Below are 11,441 nucleotides of genomic sequence, written 5' to 3'. Positions count from 1 at the left end.
GGCAGGGGAGTGAGAATAATACCTGAATAGCTTTTAAGTGATTCTGTAGACCTATGAAGAGATTTACAACAGTGTCTTTTTAATAATCCATGACTCAGTATGTTCATCGTCAGGTTTTGTCTCATGCAGGTTGTATTCACATAATTCTTTCCCAAGTCCCATATTTACCCATTTTTCTTTCTTCCTGTTCCCAGTCTATTATGAAAGACAACATGAAAAGGAAAAAAAAGAAAGAAAGATAGAAAAAGAAAACACCCCTTGGAGTCTTTGATGCCTGTTAATGTGTTTTTTTCTTTCTTGTGGTGCATGATTGAGGCACTGTGCTTGTGAGGACACTTCTAATCTGCAGCCTTGCATTAGAGAGTTGTGTCATGCCACATAAGGGCCATGCCCACTTTTATAGAGAGCACTCACTCACTCTTTCTCTCTCTCACTCTCTCTCTTTCACACTGAGCAGATCTGATCACACACACACAGCACTGCTGCCCACCTCTGCAACAGGTGAACAAGCTCCTGAGGACCAACACACACACACACACACCATGGGGAACCCAAAGCAGTCATGTCGCATTATCGTCCCAGTTGCCATATTATTACTGGCGACTGTTGGCATTCTTCTGCTCTCCATCAACACCAAGGACATGAAGGAACCTGCACAGCATATGGTAAATCCCTCTACTTCACTATCACTAACTCCTTCTGCAACACACTTCCTGGTTTTGGTGCTCACGAATACAAATTTATAGCACTTATTTAATCTTATGCATGAATGTGATGTGCTTTTATGTCATGTTGCCGCATTTCAAGCCCAAATGAAGACCCAGCTGTCTGGTTTAGTAATTCATTCATTAATTACCATGCGCGTATATAGGCGTATTTACGGTAAATGACCCAGCATGGGGGAAATAACACTGGAATAGCTTTATTATTATGTATTATTATTTATTATTTTGCATTTAAGAATTATTATAGCCTATCCCACACTCCAAAAGTGTAACTTTAACTCCAACATGACTACAAAACTATCATTTACTATAATTTACCTCCTATAATTTACTTCTTCGAAATCAAGCTGAATTAAGCTGTGCATTTACTACAACTTTATTTTTCGTACACATTATGGGTGTAATAATACTAAATAGACCTACTAATATCTCATTAAAATGACATTTTGTATCTCTAAATAGCTCAGCATTTATTATGAATGAATGAATGAATGAATGAATGAATTTATTTTTATTTTCGAACAAATTATATATATATATATATATATATATAAAAATGTATGTAACTATTTGTACATACAAAAGAAAGAAAACGAGAAATTAACAAAAAAAAAATAAATTATATAACATAAAGAGCTAAGACATTACAAAACACCGCACATTGTTCGCAAAAGGAGTGGGAAGAAGTACAATACTTTTTTAATTACCCACCCGTTTTTAACTACCCCGAAATCCTAACTACATTAATACACCAATAAAAATATATACCATATACACACTTCATGAATATCTATATAATTACAAAAATAAATATATACTACATACCATATATATACACTTCATAAATATTTATATAAATATATAATTACAAAAATAAATATCTACTACATACTGTACCTATCCCTGTAAATATGAATATATAAACTATCCCCATAAATATACCATATATACCATATACTAAGTTAGTTCTAATATAACAATCAACCCTATTCTATTTATACATTTATCCCTCATCATCCTCCGTTAACATACTTCCTCTTCTATATACTTGTGCACTGGAGCCTGTTTACTTGCATGGGAATTCATATTTACAGTATTCACCAAATATTATTTATAGGGCGGCACGGTGGTGTAGTGGTTGGTGCTGTCGCCTCACAGCAAGAAGGTCCGGGTTCGAGCCCCGTGGCCGGCGAGGGCCTTTCTGTGTGGAGTTTGCATGTTCTCCCCGTGTCCGCGTGGGTTTCCTCCGGGTGCTCCGGTTTCCCCCACAGTCCAAAGACATGCAGGTTAGGTTAACTGGTGACTCTAAATTGACCGTAGGTGTGAATGTGAGTGTGAATGGTTGTGTGTCTATGTGCCAGCCCTGTGATGACCTGGCGACTTGTCCAGGGTGTACCCCGCCTTTCGCCCGTAGTCAGCTGGGATAGGCTCCAGCTTGCCTGCGACCCTGTAGGACAGGATAAAGCGGCTAGAGATAATGAGATATTATATATACACTACCGTTCAAAAGTTTGGGGTCACTTTGAAATGTCCTTATTTTTGAAAGAAAAGCCCTGTTCTTTTCAATGAAGATCACTTTAAACTAATCAGAAATCCACTCTATACATTGCTAATGTGGTAAATGACTATTCTAGCTGCAAATGTCTGGTTTTTGGTGCAATATCTCCATAGGTGTATAGAGGCCCATTTCCAGCAACTCTCACTCCAGTGTTCTAATGGTACAATGTGTTTGCTCATTGCCTCAGAAGGCTAATGGATGATTAGAAAACCCTTGTACAATCATGTTAGCACAGCTGAAAACAGTTGAGCTCTTTAGAGAAGCTATAAAACTGACCTTCCTTTGAGCAGATTGAGTTTCTGGAGCATCACATTTGTGGGGTCGATTAAATGCTCAAAATGGCCAGAAAAATGTCTTGACTATATTTTCTACTAAATTTTACAACTTATGGTGGTAAATAAAAGTGTGACTTTTCATGGAAAACACAAAATTGTCTGGGTGACCCCAAACTTTTGAACAGTAGTGTATATATATATATATATATATATATATATATATATATATATATATATATATATATATATATATATAAACCCAGCCTATAAATAGTGTTATTTGTATTGCTTCAGAGTGTAAAAACACAAGCTTAGTGAATAATAGTGTAATTCCTGTTTATTTTACTGTTTAATCATGGTACCGTAAGACCTGGTATACACGCGCAATAGTAGCTCTTCGGCGTTGCTTCCTGGTATCGGTGCGGCTTGTCAGATATGAATTGAGTCAAACTGCTCTCTATCTCATACAAACAACTGCACTAAACTGTACACACACGACAGAGGCATGATATTTTATGAGATCTAAGAGGCTACTTGGCAGCATGCGGGTTACAATGTAGCCTTTAGCCGGAAGTGAACATTTTTGCAATGCTTGAGCTGTTACTCTGCTTTAACATTATTTACGACCCTTTCGGCCTGTATGTCTGCTTGAAGGCAAAGTGTGATTTGCATGCTTGCTAAAGATTTGTGAAATGTATTCAAATCATGTCTAATTTATTCAAGTTCACATCCTAGAAAAACTCATCAGAGTGATGTGATGTGATGTTCTCTCTAACTTGTGTCCCAGTTACAGGCTGAATCCCAAATAACTGAAATAATCCTACACCTTACGCTTATGTCGAGCAATAGAGATTCAGTCAACGTGAGATTGAGATTTGCTTAACATATTCACTGGACGGCGGCACGGTGGTGTAGTGGTTAGCGCTGTCGCCTCACTGCAAGAAGGTCCGGGTTCGAGCCCCGTGGCCGGCGAGGGCCTTTCTGTGCGGAGTTTGCATGTTCTCCCCGTGTCCGCGTGGGTTTCCTCCGGGTGCTCCGGTTTCCCCCACAGTCCAAAGACATGCAGGTTAGGTTAACTGGTGACTCTAAATTGAGCGTAGGTGTGAATGTGAGTGTGAATGGTTGTCTGTGTCTATGTGCCAGCCCTGTGATGACCTGGCGACTTGTCCAGGGTGTACCCCGCCTTTCGCCCGTAGTCAGCTGGGATAGGCTCCAGCTTGCCTGCGACCCTGTAGAACAGGATAAAGCGGCTAGAGATAATGAGATGAGATGAGATATTCACTGGACATCTGACGACGAAATTCAAACGAACTGCGCAGAAGGGTGGCACGGTGGTGCAGTGATTAATACCACTTCCAGCAAGAAGGTTCGGGGTTTGAAGCTGCTGGTTTACAAGAGCCTTTTTGTATAGCGTTTGCATGTTCTTCATGCGCCTGCGTGGGATGGGTTTCCTCCAGGGCTGCCGGTTTCCTTTCACAGTCCAAAAACATGCGGATTAGGTCAACCAGCTACTCTAAATTGCCCATAGTGAGAGTGAATCTGAGTGTGTTAGTCCCATTAGGTTGGTCACCTGTCCAGGCTGTACCCCACATCTCATCTGATGTCAACTGGCAGCACGGTGGTGTAGTGGTTAGCACTGTCGCCTCACAGCAAGAAGGTTCTGGGTTCGAGCCCAGCAGCCGATGAGGGCCTTTCTGTGTGCATGTTCTCCCCCTGTCCGCATGGGTTTCCTCCGGGTGCTCCGGTTTCCCCCACAGTCCAAAGACATGCAGGTTAGGCTAATCGGTGACTCTAAATTGACCGTAGGTGTGAATGTGAGTATGAATGGTGGTTTGTGTCTATGTGTCAGCCCTGTGATGAAATGGCGACTTGTCCAGGGTGTACCCCGCCTTTCGCCCGTAGTCAGCTGGGATAGGCTCCAGTTTGCCCGCAACCCTGCACAAGATAAGCAGCTACAGATAATGGATTTACACAGAAGTCATTTTCAAAGTACTGTATGCCCTGTTGACAGCATTGTTGATTATAATGTAGGTTGAGTCATGAAGATATGAGGAGTCATTGATGCTTCCCTAGATGTTTAGCTGCAGAATGAACAACAATGGATGTCAATTTATATATCTATTCCAGTGACTTTCCTATTTCCATTATTATTAGGCTAGCATTATGATTGATTTCACAGTGGAAGGCATTGTGGAGAAATCTAATCAGGACACGAATAAAAGGGGAGAGGGAATTCTGACAACATTCATTAAGACTTTCATCCCCTCCAAAAGTAATCTTAAAAAACAAAACCCTCAGCTGAGTAGGTTCTTAAAGATTACACATTCCAGTAATTCTTGTAGTAAACACTAAAACAGGTTTATCCAATCATGCTAAGAAAGACATTCAATTGGAGTACAAACCAGAGGCAAGTCATCCTTTTTAAGTGTGTGTGGGTGTGGTGGAGGTGGAGGTGGCGGTGGAGGTGGGGAGAGGTGGAGGGTGTCTGGGAGAGGAAGGTGAGTAATTTCCCCTGAAGTTAAAAAAAAAACAACTCAAATCATAATTAACTTCTCGCATGAGACCTAAATGATTTTTATGTATATATGTTTTATTGTATGGGATTTTTTAAAAATAAAAAAATATACCCACAAAAATGTACAAAAAGGGATATTGGAAACATCAGATTGCATTTACAAAAATGGAAGTTGAAAACATGAACACAAAATGAGGCAATAGTTTCAAGTTGAACTTCCTGACCAAATGACTTTGCAACCAGTCCTTGATGTTAACATTGAAAACAAGTGTTGCCAGGCAAAACAAACCTTGCCTGGTAGCACTTATGATGAATATGAAGGAAGATATCATGAAAAAAAAATAGGTGATACCATGTCCATACAGTAAATATTGCATATATACACTACCCTTACGAAAATCTACCATGGTTTACTATGGTTTTACCATGGTTTTTATGTAGTAACCATGATTCTACCATGGTATCTCATGGTGATTCTAAGTACTATGAACCAACCATAGTATTACTATGGTTCATCCATGGTAGTAACCATGGTTCTACTATGGTATTTCATGGTGATTCTAAGTACTATGAACCAACCATAGTATTACTATGGTTTATCCATGGTAGTAACCATGGATCTACTATGGTATTTCATGGTGATTCTAAGTACTATGAACCAACCATAGCATTACTGTGGTTTATCCATAGTACTGCAGTAGCTGTGGTAGCATCATAGTTGTATGTGTAATAGGTCATAGTAACTACGAAATTAGTTTAAAAAGGGATAGTATGGTTTTTAAAAGGATGCACTAACTGTAGTATTACCATGCTTTCGTCCAACAGTCAATGCTGTAGAGAAGGATCTCGATTAACAGCCCAGATACATTAATATTTACTTAGAACCTAAAAATTTAAGTGAACATTGAGGTAAAATGCACCATGGTTTTCATGGTTACCCAAAAAAACATGAAAACCATGAATAACTATAAACCATGGTAAAACCATAGTTAGTTTTCATAGTAAAACCATGGTTAATTTTCGTAAGGGTACCGTTCAAAAGTTTGGGGTCACTTTGAAATGTCCTTATTTTTGAAAGAAAAGCACTGTTCTTTTCAATGAAGATCACTTTAAACTAATCAGAAATCCACTCTATACATTGCTAATGTGGTAAATGACTATTCTAGCTGCAAATGTCTGGTTTTTGGTGCAATATCTCCATAGGTGTATAGAGGCCCATTTCCAGCAACTCTCACTCCAGTGTTCTAATGGTACAATGTGTTTGCTCATTGCCTCAGAAGGCTAATGGATGATTAGAAAACCCTTGTACAATCATGTTAGCACAGCTGAAAACAGTTGAGCTCTTTAGAGAAGCTATAAAACTGACCTTCCTTTGAGCAGATTGAGTTTCTGGAGCAGCACATTTGTGGGGTCGATTAAATGCTCAAAATGGCCAGAAAAATGTCTCGACTATATTTTCTATTCATTTTACAACTTATGGTGGTAAATAAAAGTGTGACTTTTCATGGAAAACACAAAATTGTCTGGGTGACCCCAAACTTTTGAACGGTAATGTACGTCCTAAAACCTTTCGCTCAAAACATCCTGTAATAATAGCTGCATTATTACATTTACACCACTTGTTTTTTTGGGTTTTTTTTCCTCCTTGGGTCTCAGTCATTTGTTCATTGAGTCTCAAAGCTTTTTTTGTAAAAATAAATAAATAAATACGTAAAATAAAATAAATGTGCTACATTTTGCACTTTCTGAAAAGATTCAATCGCTTGATTTTTTGTTAAGAAACATTGGAGCGCGTGGAAAAAAAATTACACAGAAAAAACCAGAGAAAAAAAATAAACTGATGCACAGTTTTGTTGGTTTAACAGATCCAGATCACTTCAGCAAAATGTTTTGGGTTTTTTTTCCTTTCTTTTTTTTTTGAGAAGGTGATGAAGGAGAGAGTGAAATGATTCGAAAACGGATTCGAAAAGATACAAGGACCTGAATAATACCCATAGCATTATTTACAGTAATGTACTTTTGAGCGGTAGTGTATTTTGAGGCAGTAGCCACAAAAATGAAGCGCAATCCAAAAATGAACAATTTAAAAATCACCGAAGTAAAATATACCAAGTGTCTATACTTTATATTATTCTACTCTTACCTCTTACAGTTTTCGAAACTGAAACCTCCGAACCGAGGCTGACATACACACGCTGTCGCCATGACCCAAACTCTTATTTCCCGGAAATGGCCCGGCGCTAGAGCTCAGTGGAACGCACTTTCCATCTGTAAGCATAAACATGTCTGAAAGCGATTTCTTTAGTCCATTTATTTCAAATGGTGAACCGAATTGTATACACTCACCGGCCATTTTAATCAGAACACATGTATGCACATGCGCAGTGTGCGACTGTTACACTCTTACATTCTTACAGCACGATGACATAGTAGCTAGCGCCTCTATATGCGTCAGTAGCCACAACAAAAATGATTTTGACCTTTTTGGTGACCTGGATCAGATGACCCTCAAAATGTTGGAGGTTCTATTTGAGACCAATGCCCATCTATCCTGAAAGTTTCATGAAGACTGATCCAGCCGTTTTCCCGTAATATCGTTAACAAAAAACAAAGAAACCCGACCGAAAACAATACCTCGCCCCCTGGTGGACTCCGTCCTGGGCGAGGTGTTTACAAATAACTACTCCACCTGACCCAGCTACCTTAGTACTCAAAACAACCAATGGTATTCTTCCTTTTCTCTTTACAAGAAAAAAAATTGTAACTAAAAGATTAGGGCGGGCAGATCATAAACCTAATTTTATTTGTCTGCTCAGCTGTGCAACATTATTGGCAACTTCCTCCTGTCTCACTGAGGTTGATGTCTCCTGCAACTGCCAATCCTAAATAAACAGAACGTAGTGGTAACAAGACCGTCAATGATGGTGTAGCTCACTCTGGCCCCGTCTAGTCCAGAATGAACGATCTAAAGTGGGCCACTTTGTGCAATAAATGTTGCAAGCTATATACACGCTATATACTGAAGCTATATCCACCCTAGGAATACCGACCTATTTTCCAGAAAGAATCCAAAATGGTGAAGAATTGACCGAGAAGAAGCGATTTATGTTGAGCTGCTCATTAAGGCTTAATTAGTCCATAACTTCATTAATAATTGTAATGAAGCAAATCTGGGTAGAAGTTATATGCACCCTAGATACCCCTACCTTCATGCCAGAAAGAATCAAAATCAGTGAAGAACTGACGGAGAAGAAGTGATTTGTGTGGAAACTGCTCATTAGGGCTTAATCGCTCCATATCTTCATTATTAATTGCAATTATGCAAATTTGGATAGCAGCTATATGCACCCCAGGCAGACCTACCTTCTTGCCAAAAAGAATAAAAATCGGTGAAGAATTGAGAGAGAAGAAGTGATATAGATTCTTGTATATAGCGTGTATATACCGTAGTGTATATAGCTTGCAACATTTATTGTGCAAGGTGGCCCACTTTAGATTGTTCCTTCTGGACTAGACGGGGCCAGAGTGAGCTATGCCGTCATTGACGGGCTTGTTGACTTTAAACTTTACATTAAAAAGGCAAGAAAGTTGAAAGGATCAGGGTGACCACGCTGAATATGACTTTGTAACACTTGGTGGAAGTTAAAGATCTTTCAAAAACACTAAATCCAATATGGCGTCATTTAGTTGTACTTTGTCAGCTCATTTGTACGTTTAGCTTGTTTTCTTTGGCTGTTTGCTGATTGTTGGTACTTCAACATTACACTAAATGTTATTTTTTTATGTATTCATTAGGCTTCTAGAACTTTCTTGTCTTGAAGTTCAGCACTTGTTGTACTTTTGCACTTGTTGTACATGGCTCTGGTTCTGGTTCTGGTGGGCTACTGCATAAACTCCACAGATGGGATGCAGGCACAAGTCGACTGAACAAGATATTAATTTTTGAGCAGGGATTTTTGGATGACGTTACCCGGATCAACTATCTGCAGTCTGGATTTAAAGGCGTCTCCAGTGGGAACATCTCGAACATTTGCTGGCAGGCAATTCCATTGTGCAGATGTCCTCGGGAATAGTGAATATTTGTAACAATCCCGATTAGCTGAAGTTTTGTCAAATGAGTTGGCTGTATTTTTCCTTGTTGATGCTCCTTGTGTAGATGGATTCATTTGATATGAGTCTGTGTCCAGGACAATTAGCTTATTCATTGATTTGTAGATGAGTGTCAATCTCTGAACTGCCATCCTGTGTTCTAATGGTTCCCTTTTGAGAGAGATGAGCATTTCCGCTCTGGATAAGATCGGCTGTTAAATGACTGTAATGTAATGTAATGCCACATCCCTCATTAAAGCTAGATGGCCTTTCGATTTCATAAAATCGGTGAAATTTAGTTCCCTCTGAAATGTGGTCATTGTGATATATGTTTATTTCTGTAATATCTCACAAAATCTCAGGCCATTCTGTAGCTGGGAAGTTATTTAATTTGAGGGGATTAAAGCAAATAATGTGCATGAAATCGCTCGCTTCACGCAGTCAAGCAGACAGAGGAAGTCCGTGTGTGTGTGCACGTGCAGGTTTACCTTCTTCTTCTTTTGGGTTTTACAACAGCTGGCATCCACAGTGTTTCATTACTACACTGAAAAAAATTAAACATTGGCTCAAATTAAAAAAATTGAGGTAATCGATCACACCTAATATTGTAGTGTTATACAATATAAATAATTCATTTGATTTGACCTGAAATATTTAACTTCATGTAAACCAATTTCTGATGGTTGAACCAAAGCAATTTTTTCAGATTTTCCTAAATTAAAATAAATACATTGTTGTTGTTTTTTTTAAAGATTTTTTTGGGTGCTTTTTTCACCTTTATTGGATAAGACAGTGTAGAGACAGGAAATGAGCTGGAGAGAGAGATGGGGAGGGATCAGGAAATAACCTCAGGTCAGAATCGAACCTGGGTCTATGGTATGGCGCCTTAGTCGACTAAGCCACGGCGCCCCCAAATACATTGGTTTTATTACTTAATGTAAATAATCTTTGTTAAACCTGAATATTTTAAATTCATTTAAACAACTTTTGAATATGGGAGAAAACTATTTTTTTTATTCACTGGAATGAAAACAAATACATGAAATGAACAACAGCTTTGTTTCACTTTTTTCAGTGTACCATCTACAGGTTTCCCTTTGAGCGTGCACTGACAGTTCCATCATTCTGTCGCTAAACGAACAGCTGATCACACCGAGGTGCTCGCTGACCGCCGATATTTATTAGTTTCCTTTCCTTCGTGTATAACATAACGTCTTTTCTTCTCGCTTTCCGTTACTGTAGTCAGCTTTTCACGTTTCATTCGCACACTCACGTCCTCCATTTTTCTCTCCTGTTTCAAATTTGTATCCCACAATGCCTTGCGCGAACGGGGAAAGCCCACCACGTGATGCATGATGTAGTATCTTGAATTGGGTCATGGTGAAGCAGGAAAAAATAGCAGAGAATTTAGGGCCACGTGGCCCTAAATTCATTAATTGTTCTATTTAAAAAAAAAAAAAACTAATAAAATTGGAAGTCTGTGATTCGAATTCAGTAGCTTTCGGTCCACTAAAGAAAAATAATCAAGTGTCGGGGAAAATTCTTTTTATGACCTACACTTGAAAAACCTGAAAGGCCGTCTAGCTTTAATATTAATTTCTTCATGTTTATCAAAAGAGCTCTGTTGTATATGGAAGATCATCATATTAAAAGTGTCAAGGAATATAAAGAGACCCACAACCTAACAAGGCAATATAAATTACAGAATGTGTGTGATACATCTTCAGGCACTGGACATATGATCAGTCTAACATTCACTATTGGACAAAGTGAGTGTAATATTTATTTAAAACACACCCAGAAATACATACTATATTTCCTTCAATTTAAGCTGAAGTGGTTGCATGAATGCAGATAATTAAACGAATATCGCGACCAGCCTGTTATTACAACATTCTTTCATCTATTCATTTGAAAAGAAAAAAAACAACAACCTTGATATTCTGCTTACTGAGCAGAAGGAATGTGTTGCCTCTGGCTCTGGCGTGTGTAAAATCACAGCTTCTGCAGCGTTGAATGAATGAACTAATACAACGTGAGCTCCAAACTATTAATCCTGCTGCGTTTATTACCTTTATAAAAGGACACAGCATCAAATTAAAGTAGTTTCAGTAACAAGGTCAGCAGGAGGGAGTGGTGCAAGTTGTTTTGTGACACCTAAATCCGTGATGTCGTATCTCATCAGGGTTTGCCTGTAGCTATAACACTTTCAGCTAAAGAAACATGAAAGAGATTTTCTTGTGCACTTCCAGCCCCAACTTTGCAGAACTGTGCTGATA

General features: G+C 38.7%; 1 protein-coding gene across 1 annotated transcript in view; it reads left to right on the top strand.

Annotated features, from left to right (window-relative positions):
• The first annotated feature begins 402 nt into the window (after positions 1-402).
• Positions 403-11,441, top strand: part of entpd2a.2 (ectonucleoside triphosphate diphosphohydrolase 2a, tandem duplicate 2) — a 37,178-nt gene continuing 26,139 nt past the window's right edge. Inside the window, exon 1 of the mRNA XM_060907405.1 lies at positions 403-665. Coding sequence (XP_060763388.1) covers positions 543-665 — 123 coding nt within the window. The 5' untranslated portion in view covers positions 403-542. The remainder of the gene's footprint in view (positions 666-11,441) is intronic.

Source organism: Neoarius graeffei, chromosome 24, assembly GCF_027579695.1.
Source record: "Neoarius graeffei isolate fNeoGra1 chromosome 24, fNeoGra1.pri, whole genome shotgun sequence".
NCBI classification, from domain to species: domain Eukaryota; kingdom Metazoa; phylum Chordata; class Actinopteri; order Siluriformes; family Ariidae; genus Neoarius; species Neoarius graeffei.
Note: the sequence above shows the minus strand (reverse complement) of the source record. Positions and strands in the feature narration are given on the sequence as shown.